This window comes from Mesoplodon densirostris, chromosome 2 (assembly GCF_025265405.1).
Source record: "Mesoplodon densirostris isolate mMesDen1 chromosome 2, mMesDen1 primary haplotype, whole genome shotgun sequence".
In the NCBI taxonomy this organism is placed as follows: Eukaryota; Metazoa; Chordata; class Mammalia; order Artiodactyla; family Ziphiidae; genus Mesoplodon; species Mesoplodon densirostris.
Window position 1 is genome coordinate 175006932 of NC_082662.1, and position 22298 is coordinate 175029229.

A 22298-nucleotide genomic window follows, 5' to 3' on the forward strand; every position below is an offset into this window, starting at 1 on the left:
CATGAAAGAATTGATAAACTAGACTTCATTAAAATAAAAATCTCTGCTGTGCAAAAGACAAGAGAATGAGAAGACAGGTCACAGATTGGAAAAACATATTTGCAGAATTCACAGCTGATAAATGACTATTAGATAAAATATACAAAGAACTTTTAAAACTCAACAATAAGAAAACAACTAATCATATTAAAAATAAGCCAAAGACCTTAACACACATCATCAAAGAAGATAAACACGTGGCAAATAAGTATGCTTCACATGTACACCTATTAGAATCTCTAAACTATGGAACACTGACAACACCAAATGCTGGTGAGGACATAGAGCAACATGAACTGTGAAACATTGCTGATGGGAATGCAAAATGCTTACAGCCACTGTGTGAAACAGTTTGGCAGTTTTTAACAAAACGAAATTTACTCTTAACCATATGATCCAGCAATCATGCTCCTTAGTACTTACCCAAAGGAGTTGAAAATTTATGTCCACACAAAAACCTACACATGGATGTTTATAGCAGCTTTACTCATAGTTATCAATACTTAAAAGCAGGGCTTCCCTGGTGGCGCAGTGATTGAGAGTCCGCCTGCTGATGCAGGGGACACAGGTTCGTACCCCGGTCCGGGAAGATCCCACATGCCGCGGAGCGGCTGCGCCCGTGAGCCATGGCCGCTGAGCCCGCGCATCCGGAGCCTGTGCTCCGCAGCGGGAGAGGCCACAACAGTGAGAGGCCCGCATACCGCAAAGAAAAATAAATAAAATTAATTAATTACTTAATAAAAGAAGACGTGACATTTTGTAGAAACCATGGAGATGCCACTCGGCAGGCTGATGGCACAGCTCAAAATTCATATTAGAGCTGCCTCCTTCTCATGGGCTGCAACTCAAACGTTGATAGTACTTCTCCCAATCAACCTAATTTTTATCTTTTTCATATCTCCTGACTCTATCATTAAAAAAAATAATCATCTCAATTAAAGCATCTCTTAAATTTAATGCATTCTAAAAATCTTCTGAGGGACAAAATGCATACTTTTGGGTAGAAAAATTCCTTTGTGTTACAAATATACATATTATATAAATTCATCAATGAAGAACTGATTTGTACACAAGATTCCTCAGCTGCCTGGAGAAGCAATTTCCCTTTGAAAAGTCATCATGTTTGTATTGCACTTAGCATGTTTGGCGCTGGGCTAATGATGAGAAGGCTCCGGCCTTTGATGATGTATTTACAATCTGGAGACAGATACTGTGGGGGAAAAGAACTACCTCTTCTTTTGAGTAAGAATTTGGTGCCTTGGACAAGATGTCCATTCTTTTCCCTGAAGGGAGCATCATCCCTTGTCAAAGAGAACTAAAAAATGAAAACAAAAACAGCTGCTCTTTCAATTTCTAAAACAAAAAACAACAAAAAAATGGTCTTTTAGTTTCTGGGTCAAACACCAACGTAAAAAGAATTTTGGGTGTCATAATCCAACTTTATGAATTGTAGCGCATCAAGTTCTGTACTAGTAAATGGTGAACTTAAAGTCCTTTCATTTGTTTAGAACAAAAGAAGTGTTAAAAATGATCAAATTAGTATATGGCGGGGGCGAAGAAAGTACGCTCAAGAATTTGATGCCTAGATCATATCTCTATCATTTACAGATTGTGTGATCTTAGGCAAGTTACTTAAAATCTTTGGGCTTTAGGTTCCTCACCTATAAAGTAGTACAGGCATGCCTCATTTTTTTTTTATGCTTTGATTAATTGTGCTTGGTAGACAGATATTTTGTGTTTTACAAATCTAAGGTTTGTGGCAACCCTGCATCGAGTAAGTCTATTGGGGACATTTTTCCAATAGCATTTTCTCACTTTGTGTCTCTGTGTCACGTTTTGGAAGTTCTCACAATATTTCAAATTTTTTCATTATTATTATATTTGTTTTGGGGATCTGTGATCAATGATCTTTATGTTACTACTATGACTTGCTGAAGGCTCAGGTGATGGTTATCATTTTTAGCAAGAAAGTATTTTTAATCAAGTTATGTACATTGCATTTTTAGACATAATGCTATTATTGTACACTTAATAGACCACAGTATAGTGTAAACATAGCTTTTAAATACACTGGGAAACCAAAAATTCTGTATGACTCACTTTATTGTGATATTCGCTTCATTGGCCTTCATTGGGGTCATCTGGAACCGAACCCACAATATCTCTGAAGTCTTCCTGTACTTATTTTATGGGGTGTTGTGAGGATGAAATGAGATAATGACTATAAAGTACTCAGCACAAGGGCTAGGCAGAGAGTCAGAGCTCAATAACCAAAAGCTCCCACTGCTAGGCAGATATCTGGAGAAAACCATAATTCAAAAAGATACATGCACCCCAATGTTCATTGCAGCACTATTTACAATAGCCAAGACATGGAAGCAACCTAAATGTCCATCAACAGAGGAATGTATGAAGAAGATGTGGTATATATGCACAATGGAATATTACTCAGCCATAAAGAAGAATGAAATAATGCCATTTTCAGCAATATGGATGGACCTAGAGATTAGCATACTGAGTGAAGTAAGTCAGACAGAGAAAGACAAATATCATATGATATTGCTTATATGTGGAATTTAAAAAATGGTACAAATGAACTCTACAAAAAAGAAATAGAGTTGTAGATGTAGAAAACAAACTTATAGTTATCAGGGGGTTGGCAGGGAGGGATAAACTGGGAGATTGGAGTTGACATATACACGGTACTATATATAAAATAGATAACTATAAGGACCTACTGTATAGCACAGGGAACTCTATTTAATACTCTTTAATGGCCTATATGGGAAAAGAATCTAAAAAAAAAAGAGTGGATATATGTATATGTATAACTGATTCACTTGCTATATGCCTGAAACTAACACAACATTGTAAATCAACTATACTCCAATAAAAATTAAAAAAACAAAAAGGGACTTCCCTGGTGGTGCAGTGGTTGGGAGTCTGCCTGCCAGTGCAGGGGACACGGGCTCAAGCCCTGGTCCGGGAAGATCACACATGCCGCTGCTCCTCAACAAGAGTAGCCACTGCAATGAGAAGTCCACACACTGCAACGAAGACCCAACGCAGCCAGAAATAAAAAATAAATTAAAAAAATTTTTTAAAAAAAGCTACCAAAACCTCATAATTCATAGTAACTATAAGATGCAGTCTAAATTTTTGGCAATTAATTTAGATTATATATGTATAACCTATATACATATAGATGTGTATGTATACATACAGACACACACACAAACTGTATATATGTATATTTACACACAACTATATATATATATATATGTACACACAGCAACATGTATGTATATACATATACACATAACTATATATATCAGAACATTTTCCTTAAGTGCTTTTGGTTGACACCCTTAGTCTTCAGACTTCCTTGAAGTCAGGAACTAGGCCCTGGGCAGGGCACTACGCTTCGTCAGCCGCTGGCTTTCTAGTTCCACTGACTGCCCTCCCGGGGCAATGACATAATTCTTCTTATATGACTTTGGTTAGGAGAATGACTGGGCAACAGACACAAGTGATATGTTTCTGCTGCTCTCAGGTTTTTCTTGCAGTTGTGAATGACAGAGAAATGCAGTCAGCGGGGACTGTGTTAGCGCTGTCAAGTGATCTCCAAAAGGCCTTTCTCCCTTATTTTGACTGCTTGGCTTTCTGTCATAGGTTACATGTCTCAGGGGTTTCATAGTCTGCAGTACTTGGGCATAGCTTCTTCTTGTATTAGAGTGTGTCATCTGTGGCTCAGTAGCAATTTTGTTACACATGCTGTATTACTAATATTGGCTAATTATTACTAATTACTAATTATTACTACTATTGGCTAAGTATTACTAATATTAATACTAATATTAAGGCCATCATGTGGCCCTCTGGACCACTTCATTCTTCCCTTCTCTTGCCCACTCTCTTCTTCATCCCACACCTTCTTTTTCTTCCTGTCTGCTTCTTTTTTTTTAAAAAATAAGCAGTTAACATCTACTGAGTGCTTACTATTATAATCTGTTACTATAGCACTGTTATAATCAGTTTACACCTATTAACCCCTTCAATCCTCACAACCTTATGAGAGGGCACTATTATTACCCTCATTTTACAGTAGTGAAAACAGGCCCAGACAATTAAGGAACTTGTGCAAGACCATTCAGCCTCAAAACTTTCATCAGCCTATATATCTTTACTGCTTTTTAGTTTTTGATCATTTTAATACTAATTTTTGAAGAAGACTTTATTTATTGATTTATTTTTGAAATAACGGTGGTGTTTTTTTTTTTTTTAATTTTATTTTTGGCCTCACCATGAGGCATGCGGGATCTTAGATCCCTGACCAGTGATCGAACCCGTGTCCCCTGCATCGGTAGCATGGAGTCTTAACCACTGGACCTCCAGGGAAGTCCCTAGAGAAGACTTTAAATGATCAATTTCCTCAAGTTCTCAGTGTAGGGATATTTTCCTGGAGGTGGGAAGGGAATGCATCACAGGTTCCCAGAATTTCGAGGCTCATCTTGTATAAGGTGGGACCGTCAGATCCAAGAAGTTTTTGCATCTTGTTAAGGACCCTTGGGGACCATTAAAAGACAAAATCATGCTTTACAAGGCTAAGGCAATGAATGGGACTAGAATTAGAATGTTCCCTGAATGGATTCTGTGGCTATTTTGGAGTGAGACATTTTTATTCATCTCCAAGCCAAAAGCAGATGTGTTTTTTTAGGAATGGTTAAAGTCCAGGGGCTGGGAATGGGGGAGGGAGAAGAGAGATCATCAGACTTCACCCTCAGATCTTTTTCGGAATGAGACAAGAGTATAAAACCAAAACAAACCAATAAAGATACCTGCGAGGTTCCTCCACCCCGCTCCCTGAACTGACCAAGAGCAAACACCCATCTTCAAGGACCCCGATCCTTGGTTTTTCCCCGAGTCCTGGTGACAGTCCTTATCTAGGTAACGTTTACTTGGAACACAGCCTGTTGCCAACAGAAAGGCTCTATTTGGAATAAGCCTTCACGTAGGTCAGTCACTGAACTCTATCAGGTCATGCTGGGAGGGACCCATGGGGGTGAGGAAAATATTCTCTCCAATGGAGAACGGAGACAGGTACACAGAGGAGGCCAGCCTTGTCTTCTTTGGTGGCCAAGGGCCCTGCACCTATGACAGAGAAACTGCATTTCTGAGAGCTGGGAGGGAGTGCCAGGCTCACAGAAGTGTGATCTGAGCTCTCCCCCAGGGCTGCCTGCAGTTCACCTCTGGAAGGCGACCTTGGGAGCCAAGTTCCTAAAGGCGGACAGGGATGATGCTGGGCCATGAGGGGGTGACAGGAGCGATAGTGTGCCCATTAGGAAGGCTGTGAGCAAGAAGAGAGGGTAAAATAGCTATACCACGTGTGGTGTTGGAGCGGGAGCGCCAAGTGAGCAATCAGCTCAAACTTCGCAAAATGCAAGGCAGGAAGCACCCGGAAGGGCAGGGTGGGACGGGTCGGTGCTCCCAGCTTATTAGGGAATCTGTAATGAATCGGTGTCTGGGCACGTACGCGAAGGTGTTCACGTCCACCACTGCGAACACACCCCGCAGCAGTCAAGGTCCTTATCACTAAAAGCCAACAGTCACGGCACGGATGATCGGAGGGACTGGAGAAAAGGGGTCGTCGGGTGAACACCACTTGTGTTTAGCGGGTGTCTGTGACGGGTGCCATCCAGGCACGCCCCCTCTTTTCGGCAGCTCTCCTCTCTGCCCACTTCCGTCCTTAGAAGGACAGACACTGGCCCGTGGCCACGTGCCAAGGGAGGCCCAGCCGCGAGGGAGGGGCAGGGGTCGGGGAGGCGGCAAAAGGTCCCTTAGATACGGCCGCTCGGCCCTTCCTTTAGACTCTGGACGTGCGGGGACCGGGGCCGCTCTGCCTCCGCCTCCGCCTTATAAGAAGCCCGGGCGCCGGCGGGCAGGGCGGCCCGGGAGGCGGGGACCAGGCCTCGGCAGAGTCCAGGGCGCCGCGCCCCACCTGTGGCGGCGGGACGATCGGCCGGGCGGGGATGGGCCGCTACTCGGGCAAGACATGCCGGCTGCTCTTCATGCTCGTGCTCACCGTCGCCTTCTTCGTGGCCGAGCTGGTGTCGGGCTACCTGGGCAACTCCATCGCGCTGCTGTCCGACTCCTTCAACATGCTGTCGGACCTGATCTCGCTGTGCGTGGGGCTGAGCGCCGGCTACATCGCCCGGCGCCCCCGCGGGAGCCTGAGCGCCACCTACGGCTACGCCCGCGCCGAGGTGGTGGGCGCGCTCGGCAACGCCGTCTTCCTTACCGCGCTCTGCTTCACCATCTTCGTGGAGGCCGTGCTGCGCCTGGCCCGGCCCGAGCGCATCGATGACCCCGAGCTGGTGCTCATCGTGGGCGCCCTGGGGCTGGCCGTCAACGTGGTAGGGCTGCTCATCTTCCGGGACTGCGCCGCCTGGTTCGCCTGCTGCGGCCGCCGCCACCGCCACCACCAGCAGCGGCATCAGCAGCCGGCGGCCGGGGGCGGCCCTCGCGGCGTCTTCCCGGGTCCCCAAGGCGCCGAGGGCCGCTGGCACGCCGCCGCCCTGCCAGCCCCCGGCCGCGACTCGGCCGTGACCCTCCCTGTGGCCTCGGTGGACAGGAAGGACGAGAAGGGGGCGACCGTGTTCTCCAACGTAGCAGGTGCCTTTCGGTTGCATCTTCTGGACGGCGTTGCCGTTCCCTCCCCCGCGCGCCCGGTCCCTTCCTCCTCGCCCCACGCCCTCTTTTTACCTGTCTGCTTTAAAAACAAAAAACAAACAAACCAAAAAAAAAAAAAAAACCCAAAAAAACCCCCCACAACTATTTCCTCTGCCGGCCGGCTTTAAGTCTGTGCCGCTAACTGAACGTATTCCCCCGATTTCTTTTCTTTTTCCTCCTGGGTCCTCGGGCCCCCTTTGCTTCTTTTCCCCTCCCCCTATCCTCTTTGTATAGGAGTATTGATTCTCTCGGAAATCAGTTATTCTTATTGGGCAACAGATAGCACTCCCCACCTCTCCCTCCTCCATTGGATACTATCTGCACTTTGTTTTTCTCCCTCCCCCTTTACCCATCCTTCCATCCCCCTGGGAGTTATGAGTTTGGGGTTGGGGGTGGATTCCCACTGCCCCTTTTTTTGTTTGTTTGTTTGAACTTGAATGAAAGTGTGAAGGTAGTCCAAAGGTGAATCACAAGGCTGATTTAAAGGCCAAAATGTGCCACTCTGGGCTGTGTGTTTGGAGAGGTGGGGGGGTAGTGGGCTTTGAAAATAACGAAACGTTTTTTTGAGTCTATTGGTTCTTTTTGTTTGTAGAACTTATACACAACACAAGGTTTCTTCTTTGAATGCAGGTGGTTCCCTGACTACGCAGAATGAACCAGAAGAGACTATGAAAAAGGAGAAAAAGTCCGAAGCCCTGAATATCAGAGGTAGGATTGACTTGGGGTCAAGCTGAAATCCTTTTCAGTGTTACGCATGGACTGGGCTGGACTCTTCATTTCTGTTTGCCTTTTCATAGGTGTGTTAGAAAGTAGGCTGGTTACATGCAGAGACTATTACCTAGGTCTCTTGCCTAATCACGGCATCGATTATGGGGGAGACAGAGTTGCTAATGATTTATCCTTGCTCCACTTAGACCCATGCTCACGCTGCCTGCTCCAGAGTCTCACAGATCCCTGGCATGCTACTGCTTGATTTTGCCTGCCCGTGGATATTGCTTAGATAAAATGCAGCCTGTTTGAATTGGATATCATTTTGATAAAGGTTGGAAGAGAGTAGGTGGGATATATCCAAAGTTATGCCCCAAGTGAACTTGCTGACTGACCCTCATTGCCTCACTTTTTTTGGCCAGAAAACTGCTCCTGAGACGGTCTGTTGGTTCAGTTGAGTTTCCACCTCAAGGTACAAAGAGGGGGGTTCTGGGGAGACAGAGGAAGGCACATGACTTTCATCCCTCCTACCATGTGCTCAAGGTCACAAACCCAGGGCATAGTTGAGCCCTGGGAGTTCAAAAGTGGGTTTCTCATCAGACACCAACATGGTACACTACATCTCCCCTTTCCAGCTTCTTGGGCACAGATTTTGCTTCAGAGTGATTCAGGAAAGCCCATTTCCCAATCTGATGGAGAATTTCAACAAAAGTGATGCAGCCCTTTACCTTTAGATGGTTTGAGGAAGCCTGAAGTAGGGCTTAGAGGTAAATAATACAAAGAAAAACAAATAATGCAGGAATCGCCTTCATTTCTGAGAGTCTCACATCTGTTTTACAAAGTGGTATCCAGAATGAATCTGGAGGGAAAATCAGAAAAGACCAACAGCAGCACCTGAGCTCCTAAAAATTTCTAAATGAATTAGTTAAAAAAATTTAACTGCAACAGGGGAATTCCTAAAAAACATGGCAGTGAATCTTTTCGGAAAGAGGATCTGTGATGAAAACTCATAATCCTTTAGTTTATCCCTTTTTTAAGGTTCAGTTTAAATATAAATATATAGAGTATATATGTTATTAATATATTATATATATAAATAACATATATACTCTCTCTATATATATATTTAATGGGTTTTTAAGATGGAGTTCACCATCATAGCACTTTACCTTTCCAAAGCACATTCTGTTTTTTATTCTTTCTTTAATTGAGATATTATTGGCATATAACACTAGTTTCAGGTGTACAACATAATGATTCGATCTTTGTATGTAATGTGAAATGATCACCACAGTATAAATACAAATACATGAATAACAGTGTCTGGTTAACATCCATCATTATGCACAGTAACAATTTTTTTTTTCTCATAATGAGAACTTTTAAGATCTACTCTCTTGGCAACTTTCAAATATATGGTACAGTATTATTATTTTTTCTTATTTTATTTATTATTTTTAATACACATTTATTGGAGTATAATTGCTTCACAACACTGTGTTCGTTTCTGTTGTACAACAAAGTGGATCAGCCATATGCATACATATGTCCCCATATCCCCTCCCTCTAGCGTCTCCCTCCCACCCCCCCTATCCCACCCCTCTAGGTGGTCACCAAGCACCGAGCTGATCTCCCTGTGCTATGCAGCTGCTTCCCGCTAGCTGTCTGTTTTACATTTGGTAGTGTATCTATGTCCATGCCACTCTCTCACTTCGTCCCAGCTTCCCCCTCCACACCCAGTGTCCTCAAGTCGACGCTCTATGTCTATGTCGTTATTCCTGCCCTGCCCCTAGGTTCATCATTATAGTCACCCTGATGTCCATGGCATCTCCATGACTTATTTATCTTATAACTGGAAGTTTGTACCTTTTGACTCTATTCACCCATTTTGCCCACCCCTCTGCCACCTCTGTCAACCACCAATCTGTTCTCTGTATCTGTGAGCTTGTTTTTTTTTTTTTTTTAAGATGCCACATACAAGTGAGCTTGTTGATTTTGTTGCTCAAGGAGACGTTTGTCCAGGTGCAAGCACTGCAGCAAAGGGTCCCAGGTCCCAGCCTGTCTCACCACCATTTAAGACACACGTATAGTGGGGTGAGGACGGTTTAGGCAGGTGGATCTGGTTTGAGTTCTGTCTCTGCCTTCCACTAGCTATGTGACCTTGGGCAAGCAACGTTCCCTCTTGGACCTTCAGTTTCCTTATCTACATAAGGGAGATAATAGCAGTGTTGACATCTCTGTGTTGTTGTGAGAGATACATGGTGATGGGAACAGCACAGAGGATTCACTTAATGAATTGCCTTCCCATCAGTTCTGTGCACTTACTTCTCAGTGGGTTTTCAGACGTTGTTTCATGTCCTCTTTTTTTTTAAAATTTCTACAACATTTTATTTTTATTATAAATTATATATGCATACTAAGGGACTCAAATTTCAGCTAGACCTAGAAATAACAAAATAACACATCTTTTGACTAGCATGATAATAAGACATTATCCCTGAAAGTCTTTGAGATGGCAACATGCAACACAAATGTATTCAAGATAGCTGCAACACAAATGTATTCACATGCAACACAAATGTATTCAAGATAGCTGAGTCACTAACAAGTTTCAGAGCTACAGATTAGGTCATATTAATTTCCAAGCATTCTACTGACTCTGTTATTCTATGGTCCTGACAGTCAATAGCAAAAAGCAAATCACGGCAGTATTTCAACAGTTTATCCTCACACACACACACACACACACACACCGGCTATGTTTTCATTAGATTTTTATACACATTTTTTTCTAGTATCACGTCCTCTTCAGAACTAGCCTCTTCGAGAAGTGAGGCAGATGTTATTCTTATTACCATTTCACCAGTGAGAATCTTGCTGCTCAGAGAGGTTGACTTTCACAAGATCCATGACTCACAGAGACTGTCAGGTCTGTGACTCTAAATGTAGTGCACCCGTCTCCCACGTTGCCTGACAAGCACATCCTCCTCTGCAGCCTCCTTTGAGTTCTCTGCTTGGAACACCTTTTCTCTGAGTTTCTCTGCCTGGGACTATTGTCTTTTTTTTTTTTTTTTTTTTTTGCGGTATGCAGGCCTCTCACTGCTGTGGCCTCTCCCGTTGCGGAGCACAGGCTCTGGACGTGCAGGCTCAGCGGCCATGGCTCACGGGCCCAGCTGCTCCGCAGCATGTGGAATCTTCCCGGACCGGGGCACGAACCTGTGTCCCTGCATCGGCAGGCGGACTCTCAACCACTGCGCCACCAGGGAAGCAAGCCCCCACAGTTGCCTTTTGAAGTCTGTCTCCTCTTAGAAGTCTTGCCCATCTCTTGAGGAGCCTTTCTTGAGATTCCTCATCGCAGGGAATAATCTTCCCTCTGGAAGTTACTGACGCACTTACCCAGAATCCTGCCAGTGGACTGAGGCCCCCAGAAGATAATGACCATCTTTGCACGGGAGGCCAGAAAACACACAGCAATATCTCAGGAATCTAGTGAAATGAAGCTGTAAGCAGTTTTTCAGACTGAAGGTCACAATAGTTTGGGTTGTAAAATCAATTTAGTAGAGTATGATCAGCCTTTTGAAAACTAAGTAGAATTGAATGAAATAAAATAGAAAATAGTAATAAATCCCATATAAGGATAGGTTTTGTTTTTTCAAGAAACATTTGTTTCAGTGTGTGTTTGTGCCTGGGCTAGGATGCAAAATAAGATTCTTACTGTGGATTACGTGAAAAATAAGTTTGAACACACTTTTATATAATTCTTAGGGTCCAGTAGTGAGATTTCTCAGAAGGAGAACCTGAAACTGGAATTTAGAACTTAGACGGGGCAGGATGCACAACGGTTCTCTAGTCATACTATGGAGATTTATATCCCCATACAAACAATTTCTAGCTGTGTGCTCTTGGATAAGTTACTAAGCTACTCTGTGCCTCAGTTTCCTCATTTGTAGAGTGGAGAGAGTAACCACTTTAGAGAGTCCTTAAGAGGACTTAATGTGTAAATACATGCAACGTACTTACAACAATGTCTGGTGCATATATGTTAGCTAGCATTACAGTTATTATAATTAAGTAAAAGGCAGAAGGTACTCTATGTCGTGGGAGTTATGACTGACCAACCAGAAAACTGTTTTTCATTTAGTGCCTAGATTGTATGCCTCCAGTGCTAAAATACAAACAAAGGAAATGCAGGGTACGACCCTCACCTTCATGTTACTTATAGTCTAATGGAGGAAACGAGGCTGACATCCATGAAAAAGAGAATAACAGTTGGTCTCAGGCTGTGAAAATGATGTCGAGTGCATATAGGAAATGTTTGGTCTTCATATTTTTATGGTAGTATTTTGTACTCTGCTGGAGAAGGTTAAAGCTTTGATCTTCAGTTCCTCCTGGAGAAACAAGCTGTAGAGACCAACTCTTGGGAACATTTTGAATTTCTCTTTTTGGCTGAGGACAGGGACTGGGGAGTAAGAAGCTCCCATAGGGGTGGGGTGGGAAGAAGGGGGCACAGAATTTAAAAATGGGACTACTTAATGTATTTATTGAATCGGGACCCTATTACCGTAAGTATACACTCAGCCAGAAGGAGATGTGGGGATTCTTTTTATTCTTGTATTTTTTTGGTGGCGGGGGGAGGTTGCCACAAACTACATTTAGTGTGTTTACAAAATGCCATTCGACCTATGATGCTACTCAGAACCTTAGAAGTGCTGCCAGGAGGAAGTAGCCTCTTCTAAGTGAAACTATTCAGTTGCTGCCATGAGTGAGTTGTTAGTATTTTGGATGATTATTAATTCTACTGAGTGAATCTGGGATACATGGAGGGTTAATCCATATACTTTCTTCTAGAGCAGTGCCTTGAAAACTTTTATGTGCATTTCAGTCACCTGGGGATTTTATTAAAATGCAGAATTGATTCAATAGATTGGAGGTGGGGCCTGGGATTCTGCCTTTCTCAGAAGCTTCTAGGTGATGTTGGTGCTTCTGGTCTGCAAACCATACTTTGGAAAGAAAGATTCTGATGTTGCTTTCTGTAAAGAAAAAAACTTTGTGTTTATACTTTATAATCCTAACAAATCTCCACTCCATTTACTAAATCCCAGTTCAGTCTATGTCCAACAAACAATTGGACACTTAGATCTTCTTTAGAATTACATGCTTTCTGTATCATAACCGAAAACTTTCGAAGTGGTTCCCTTAAGTAAAGGCATCCACAATTTTTGTTATTATCTGTAGAATTTAAATGTTATTTTATTGTTACAAAGGGCTCTTTATTTAGTGGGAATGTTGCTGGACACTGTGGAGGACCTCTTAAACCAAAGGCAGTTTAAGTGACCACAGGCTAAGTGAGAAGTAGGTAAATGCATTTAGGGAAAGGGAAAATGGATCAAGGTAGAGGGAAGACAAAGAATAAATAAATAAATATAAATATTATATTTATCTGTAACAAACCATAATGGAAAAGAATATGACAAAGAATATGTATACCTGAATCACTTTGCTGCACACCAGAAACTAACACAACGTTGTAAATCAACTATACTTCAATTAGGAAAAAAAAGTTTGGAAATTCCCTGGTGGTCCAGTGGATAAGACTCTGTGGTTTTACTGCTGTGGACCTGGGTTCGATCCCTGGTTGGGGAACTAAGATTCCACAAACCACGTGGCATGGCACCTACCCCCCCCCAAAAAAAGAAATGTTTGAAACAATTTAAATCACAGACACCTGTCTGAAAGAAAAAGAAACCATTTACATAGTGTCTATTTCCTGCTTGGTGCCCTCTGATGGGTGGTAGGTCACAGCAATGTGGCACCTTGAACTGGCACAGTCCCTCTTCCCGCAGGTGTCTGCAGCTCAGAATCTTCCTAGACTGTTCCAGGTTCTCTGGACCCTGGGATGGTGGCCTGAGGTTTTGTTTTCTGTGCAGTAGTGGCCATTGCTTTTTGCTTTCAAATCCAGCCTGCACAGAGAACAAATAGCAACAGGTATTCATAGACATGGGAAGCCAAGTCAGTGAGTGTCACGTGGGCTTTATTGGTCTTTCTTTCTTCCCCACAGGGGTACTTTTACATGTGATGGGAGATGCCCTGGGGTCGGTGGTTGTGGTGATTACAGCCATCATATTCTATGTGCTTCCCCTGAAACATGAGGACCCATGTAACTGGCAGTGCTACATTGACCCCAGCCTGACTGTCATCATGGTCATCATTATTTTGTCATCTGCCTTCCCACTCATCAAGGAGACTGCTGCCATTCTGCTGCAGATGGTCCCCAAAGGCGTCAACATGGAAGAGCTGAGTAAGTCATGCAATTCTTATCTTGAACCACTGCCCAGTGAATGTTCTTCAGGCCAAAGGGCCAGCATTATTTCAGAGCAGTGTTTGATTTCTGTATCCTGAAATACTTTAAATCACAAAGCAATAGAGACATCCTCACATGTTTTGTAGATGACTGCTGCTACTAAGATGACTCACAGCTCCAAGAACCAAAGGTCTTTTTTGGCCCATCATTCTCTGACTCTACTGCAAATTTTTAAGAATGTGTTGCTTTGGCAATACCTATTCCTGGGCTATTCATTTACCTTCATGTCAGAGATTTATTCTAACTCAGATAAGGCCACTTTGCCCAGGACTTGATTTTTATTCCCTCTATTCTGAAAACATGAGTCATTCCTTCCTATTCTAGATCCTGCTTTTTAGTTAACTGATTTTTGTGGGCACACAAGTCACCGTGTGTCCTATAACACAGTAAAATGGACCATATTTACATTCACTCATTCAGTAGTGGAATCTGTTTCTTTGCTTTGCTCAGATAGAAGGTCAAACTCTCACTTGAGTTTATGTGCATCTAAGGATATAACACTTTTATAGACTTTATAGAATGTCTGAATGGGAACTCTCCAGATGTTGGTGAGAAACTGAATGTGCAACTTTAGTTCTAGTGTTTCTAAATGGAGATGAAGTTTTTATAGGAAAAATTTTTTTCATGAATATTTGCTATTATTCTATGTATCATTACTTCATCAGTGAGCCAGTAAACATGAACTATAGCCCAGGCCCACTATGCAGCTGAAAGTTGGAAGACCTTATTTCATGACAAATAGCTGAAATTAGATTTGATGGATCTTAATATATTGAATAGCTATGGCTAGCCTTTCCCCCTACAGGCATGATTTACAGTGTGACTGTCCTGCATGCCTACTTTTTGCCCAGTGCTGCAGGCAGAGGACAACGGAGGTAAAAGAGTCTCCGAGGAGCAGATATATAGCATCATTTTCCTTCCAGGGGCTTGTTTGCCAATGGAAAAAACAAAGTAAGCATATACAAAGCAACTTGTGATATATATTGGCTTATATTGCCTTTTAACAAAATAATATATATATATATATTGAAAAGCAGATATTTAAAAAATTAGATTGTAAGAATGATAGCAACACTATTATGATACTTATTACATGCTAGGTAATATTGTCCAAGTGCTTTACTTATATTAACTCATTTTAATCCTTAAAATAAACTTATGAGGTACTGTCATTATCATTCCTAATTTACAGATAAGGAAACCGAGGCACAGAGGGACTGGGTAAATTTTACAAGGTCATGCAGGTAGTAAATGATTAACTGGGATTCAAACTGTATCTGGCTAGAGGTTGTTCATAATCACTGTTCAATACCATCTTTCTAAATACATACTAATTTTAGAAAGTATGGAAAATATAGAAGAGCCAAAATAAGAAAATAGAAATCTTTCATAATCCTACCATCCAGAAATTACCACTCTTAATATTTTATGTCAGTCATTCAATAAAACAAGACTTAATCTATGTAAAAAAATCATTTTTGTGTGTATATATATACACTGATGTTTCATTTTTTTAAAAAAGGAAAGGTAAGCAAAATAAGAAGACAGAGAAATACACAGCAGGTGAAGGAGCAAAGTAAAAACCCACCAGACCAAACAAATGAAGAGGAAATAGGCAGTCTACCTGAAAAAGAATTCAGAGTAAAGATAGTAAAGATATCCAAAATCTTGGAAATAGAATGACAAAAATACAAGAAACATTTAACAAGGACCTAGAAGAACTAAAGAGCACATAAACAATGATGAACAACACAATAAATGAAATAAAAAATTCTCTAGAAGGAATGAATAGCAGAATAACTGAGGCAGAAGAACAGATAAGTGATATGGAAGATAAAATAGTGGAAATAACTTCTCTAGAGCAGAATAAAGAAAAAAGAATGAAAAGAATTGAGGACAGTCTCAGACACCTCTGGGAAAACATTAAACGCACCAACATTTGAATTATAGGGGTCCCAGAAGAAGAAGAGAAAAAGAAAGGGACTGAGAAAATATTTGAAGGGATTATAGTTGAAAAATTCCCTAATATGGGAAAGGAAATATTCAGTCAAGTCCAGGAAGCACGGAGAGTTCCATACAGGATAAATCCAAGGAGAAGCACACCAAGACACATGTCAAACTATCAAAAATTAAATACAAAGAAAAAATATTAAAAGCAGCAAGGGAGAAGCAGCAAATAACATAAAAGGGAATCCCCATAAGGTTAACAGCTGATTATTCAGCAGAAACTCTGCAAGCCAGAAGGGAGTGGCAGGACATATTTAAAGTGATGAAAGGGAAAAACCTACAACTAAGATTACTCTACCTAGCAAGGATCTCATTCAAATTCAACAGAGAAATTAAAAGCTTTACAGACAAGCAAAAGCTAAGAGAATTCAACACCACCAAACCAGCTTTACAACAAATTCTAAAGGAACTTCTCTAGGCAGGAAACACAGGAGAGGGAAAACAGCTGCAATAACAAACCCAAAACAATTAAGAAAATGGTAATAAGAACACACATATCGATAACTACCTTAAATGTAAATGGATTAAATGCTCCAACCAAAAGACATACACTGGCAGAATGGATACAAAAACAAGACCTATATATATACTGTCTACAAGAGACTCACTTCAGACCAAGGGACACATACAGACTGAAAGTGTGGGGATGGAAAAAGATATTCCATGCAAATGGAAATCAAAAGAAAGCTGGAGTAGCAGTTCTCATATCAGACAAAATAGACTTTAAAATAAATACTATTACAAGAGACAAAGAAGGACACTACATAATGATCAAGGGATCAATCCAAGAAGAAGATATAACAATTGTGAATATTTATGTGCCCAACATAGAAGAACTTAAATACATAAGGCAAATGCTAACAGCCATAAAAGGGGAAATTGACAGTAACACAATCATAGTAGGGGACTTTAACACCCCACTTTCACCAATGGACAGATCATCCAAAATGAAAATAAATAAGGAAACACAAGCTTTAAATGAGACATTAAACAAGATGGACTTCATTGATATTTATAGGACACTCCATCCAAAAACAACAGAATACACTTTCTTCTCAAGTGCTCATGGAACATTCTCCAGGATAGATCATATCTTGGGTTACAAATGAAACCTTGGTAAATTTAAAAAAATGGAAATCGTATCAAGTATCTTTTCCGACCACAACGCTATGAGACTAGATATCAATAACAGGAAAAAAAACTGTAAAAGAAATACAAACACATGGAGGCTAAACAATACACTACTAAATAACCAAGAGATCACTGAAGAAATCAAAGAGGAAATCAAAAAATACCTAGAAACAAATGAGAATGAAAACACGATGACCCCAAAACTATGGGATGCAGCAAAAGCAGTTCTAAGAGGGAAGTTTATAGCAATACAATCCTACTTCAAGAAACAAGAAAAATCTCAAACAAACAATCTAACCTTACACCTAAAGGAATTAGAGAAAGAAGAACAAAAAACTCCAAAGTTAGCAGAAGGAAAGAAGTCATAAGTATCAGATCAGAAATAAATGAAAAAGAAATGAAGGAAACAATAGCAAAGATCAGTAAAACAAAATAAAAACTAAATAATAAAACCTTTTTCAGGTTCTTTGAGAAGATAAACAAAACTGATAAACTATTAGCCAGACTCAACAAGAAAAAAAGGGAGAAGACTCAAATCAACAGAATTAGGAATGAAAAAGGAGAAGTAACAACTGACACTGCAGAAATACAAAGGATCATGAGAGATTACTACAAGCAACTCTATGCCAATAGAATGGACAACCTGGAAGAAATGGACAAATTCTTAGAAAAGCACAACCTTCCAAGACTGAACCAGGAAGAAATAGAAAATATAAACAGACCAGTCACAAGCACTGAAATTGAAACTGTGATTAAAAATCTTCCAACAAACAAAAGCCCAGGACCAGATGGCTTCACAGGGGAATTCTATCAAGCATTTAGAGAAGAGCTAACGCCTATCCTTCTCAAACTCTTCCAAAATATAGCAGAGGGAGGAACACTCACAAACTCATTCTATGAGGCCACCATCACCCTGATACCAAAACCAGACAAAGATGTCACAAAGAAAGAAAACTACAGGCCAATATCACTGATGAACATAGCTGCAAAAATCCTCAATGAAATACTAGCAAATAGAACCCAATAGCACATTAAAAGGATCATATACCATGATCAAGTGGGGTTTACCCCAGGAATGCCAGGATTCTTCAATATAGGCAAATCAACCAATGTGATACACCATATTAAAATATTGAAGGCAAAAAACCATATGATCATCTCAGTAGGTGCAGCAAAACCTTTTGACAAAATTCAACACCCATTTATGATAAAAGCCCTGCAGAAAGTAGTTGTAGAGGGAACTTGCCTCAACATAATAAAGGCCATATATGACAAACCCAAAGCCAACATTGTTTTCAATGGTGAAAAAATGAAACCATTTCCACTAAGATCAGGAACAAGGCAAGGCTGCCCACCCTCACCACTATCATTCAACATAGTTTTGGAAGTTTTAGCCACAGCAATCAGAGAAGAAAAAGAAAGAAAAGGAATCCAAATCAGAAAAGAAGAAGTAAAGCTGTCACTGTTTGCAGGTGACATGATGCTATACATAGAGAATCCTAAAGATGCTACCAAAAAGCTACTAGAGCTAATAATGAATTTGGTAAAGTCACAGGATACAAAATTAATGCACAGAAATCTCTTGCATTCCTATACACTAATGATGAAAAGTCTGAAAGAGAAATTAAGGACACACTCCCATTTACCACTGCAACAAAAAGAATAAAATACCTAGATATAAACCTACCTAAGGAGATGAAAGACCTGTATGCAGAAAACTGTAAGACACTGATGAAAGAAATTAAAGATGATACAAACAGATGGAGAGATATACCATGTTCCTTGATTGAAAGAATCAACATTGTGAAAATGGCTCTACTACCCAAAGCAATCTACAGATCAATGCAATCCCTATCAAACTACCAATGGCATTTTTCACAGAACTAAAACAAAAAATTTCACAATTTGTATGGAAACACAAAAGACCCCGAATAGACAAAGCAATCTTGAGAAAGACAAACAGAGCTGGAGGAATCATGCTCCTTGACTTCAGACTATGCTACAAAGCTACAGTAAACAAGACAGTATGGTACTGGCACAGAAACAGAAATATAGATCAATGGAACAGGGTAGAAAGCCCAGATATAAACCCATGTGCATATGGTCTCCTTATCTTTGTTAAGGAGGCAAGAATATACAATGGAGAAAAGACAGCCTCTTCAATAAGTGGTGCTGGAAAAACGGGACAGCTACATGTTAAAGAATGAAATTAGAACACTCCCTAACACCATACACAAAAATAAATTCAAAATGAATTAAAGACCTAAATGTAAGACCAGACTCTATAAAACTCTTAGAGGAAAACATAGGCAGAACACTCTGTGGCATAAATTACAGCAAGATTCTTTTTGACCCACCTCCTTGAGAAATGGAAGTAAAAACAAAAATAAACAAATGGGACCTAATGAAACTTGCTTTTGCACAGCAAAAGAAACCATAAACGAGACAGAAAGACAACCCTCAGATGGGAGAAATTCTTTGCAAATGGAGCAACTGACAAAGGATTAATCTCAAAAATATATAAGCAGCTCGTGCAGCTCAATATCAAAAAAATAAACAACCCAATCCAATAATAGGCCGAAGACCTAAACAGACATTTCTCCAAAGAAGATAATCATGTTGCCAACAAACACATGAAAGCATGCTCAACAGCATTAATCATTAGAGAAATGCAAATCAAAACTACAATGAGGTATCACTTCACACCAGTCAGAATGGCCATCATCAAAAAATCTGCAAACAATAAGTGCTGGAGAGGGTGTGGAGAAAAGGGAACCCTCTTGCACTGTTGGTGGGAATGTAAATTGATACAGCCACTATGGAGAACAGTATGGAGGTTCCTTAAAAAACTAAAAATAGAACTACCATACAACCCAGCAATCCCACTACTGGGCATATACCCTGAGAAAACCATAATTCAAAAAGAGTCATGTACCACAATGTTCATTGCAGCTCTATTTACAATAGCCAGGACATGGAAGCAACCTAAGTGTCCATTGACAGATGAATGGATAAAGAAGATGTGGCACATATGCACAATGGAATATTACTCAGCCATAAAAAGAAATGAAATTGAGTTATTTGTAGTGAGGTGGATGGACCTAGAGTCTGTCATACAGAGTGAAGTAAGTCAGAAAGAATAAAACAAATACCACATGCTAATACATATATATGGAATCTAAAGAAAAAAACAGTTTCTCAAGAACCTAGGGGTAGGACAGGAGTAAAGATGTAGACATAGAGAATGGACTTGAGGACACGGGGAGGGGGAAGGGTGAACTGGGACGAAGTGAGAGAGTGCCATGGACATATATGCACTACCAAATGTAAAATAGATAGCTAGTGGGAAGCAGCCGCATAGCACAGGGAGATCAGCTCTGTGCTTTGTGACCACCTAGAGGGGTGGGATAGGGAGGGTGGGAGGGAGACTCAAGAGGGAAGGGATATGGGGATATATATATATATAGCTGATTCCCTTTGTTATGCAGCAGAAACTAACACAACATTGTAAAGCAATTATATTCCAGTAAAGATGTTAAAAAAAGAGGAAAAATATCACACCTACCACATGTACATTCTAGCTATTTGCTTTTTCACTTAAAAATACATTATATACACTTTCTCATATCCTTAAATATGCAACTTACTTTTTCACAGCTGTATCATATTCTATCACATAATTGATTTAACGATTTCTATTTTTTTAATTAACACAAAAAGCATTGTCCAAACCATTCTTGTACATAAATATTTGGTTATTTGTTTCAGTTAAATTCCTCGTATTAGAATTGCTGGTTAAGGTTTTTGTTTGTTTGTTTTTTTAAATTTATTTATTTACTTTTGGCTGTGTTGGGTCTTTGTTTCTGTGCACAGGCTTTCTTTAGTTGTGGCAAGTGGGGGCCACTCTTCATCGCGGTGCGCGGGCCTCTCACTGTCACGGCCTCTCCCGTTGCGAAGCACAGGCTCCAGACGCGCAGGCTCAATAGCTGTGGCTCACGGGCTTAGTTGCTCTGCGGCATGTGGAATCTTCCCAGACCAGGGCTCGAACCCGTGTCCATTGCATTGGCAGGCAGGTTCTTAACCACTGTGCCACCAGGGAATCCCTGGTTAAGGTTTCTGATCCACATTGCCAAATCCCCTTTAAAAAAGGCATCCTACTTTATATTCCCAAGCCAGTCCATCAGAGTGTTGAATGCCCTGTAAACTCAACCACCCTGGACATTTTGTGGGGAGGATTGTTATGAAACTTATTTTCTTGAATTACCTTTTATGGGCTAACAGTATATGGTAGAGGAATTCAGAGAGGAAGAAGAAGATTATTATGGGAAAATATATGGGAAGATGTAGCCATACACGGTACAGCTATTTTGCTTCTTGTTATTCTTAGTTACTACATCATTCTAGTGAGAATGCTTAAGGGGACCCTATCCTCCCGTGGTGGTTCCATGTTTCAAATGGAGCCCTCACCTTGGCTATTGTTTCCTCTGCCCTATTCTAGTGAGTAAGCTCTCTGCCGTGCCTGGAATTAGCAGTGTCCATGAAGTTCACATCTGGGAACTTATAAGTGGGAAGATCATTGCCACTCTGCACATCAAGTATCAGCAGGACGGGGGAGATCAGGATGCCAGTATAAAAATTCGAGAAATCTTCCACAACACGGGAATCCACAATGTGACCATCCAGTTTGAGAAGGTGGACCTGAAGGGGCCCCTGGGGCAGAAGGACTTTCAATTGCTCTGCAGCTCACCCTGCATCTCCAAGGGCTGTGCCAAGCAGCTGTGCTGTCCCCCCGGGGCACTGCCTCTGGCCCACGTCAATGGCTGTGCTGAGCACAATGGCTGTCCACCACTGGACTTGTCCCGGAGTGATGGCCTTGGGAGACGACAAACAGCAGAAGTGGCTCTTGAAGTACCTTTGGAAGGTTGTCTGAGTGACCATGGACAAGCTCTTAGCAAATCTCAGGAGGACTCACATTATGTCAACAGCACACATTTTTAGTTTGGTGCCCACATCAGTAAGCTGTATAGGTGAGGCACTTTGGAACCACTAGCTGGGCTTGTGGAAAGAGATTTGTGGGTCATAGACTCTGATCACACTCACAGTGTGCACACGCTCTGTGTTCAATAAGGGTTTTGGCTGTTTGTGATGTTAGTTGAACTTATCTGTTAATTTTTATGTGACCGAGAACCCTATTATATTATCCTGGGTGTTTCATGCTGCTCTTCAACAATTTTGTTTGAACATTTATTTTCTGAAGCAAATGCACTAGTATACATATCAGGGACATTGAAGGCTGGGACTCAATAATTGTGGACACAGGATT

General features: G+C 41.1%; 1 protein-coding gene across 2 annotated transcripts in view; it reads left to right on the top strand.

Annotated features, from left to right (window-relative positions):
* SLC30A10 (solute carrier family 30 member 10) overlaps positions 1–21973 on the top strand; it is a 38086-nt gene extending 16113 nt beyond the window's left edge. The window contains exons 1-4 of one of the 2 annotated variants that reach the window (XM_060088656.1): positions 6069–6711; positions 7399–7476; positions 13535–13774; positions 21474–21973. In XM_060088656.1, the coding sequence (XP_059944639.1) occupies positions 6069–6711; positions 7399–7476; positions 13535–13774; positions 21474–21973 (1461 nt within the window). Of the gene's footprint in view, positions 1–6068; positions 6712–7398; positions 7477–13534; positions 13775–21473 lie in introns of those variants that run through there. The other variant, XM_060088657.1, reaches the window with a different exon arrangement.
* The last annotated feature ends 325 nt before the right edge of the window (positions 21974–22298 follow it).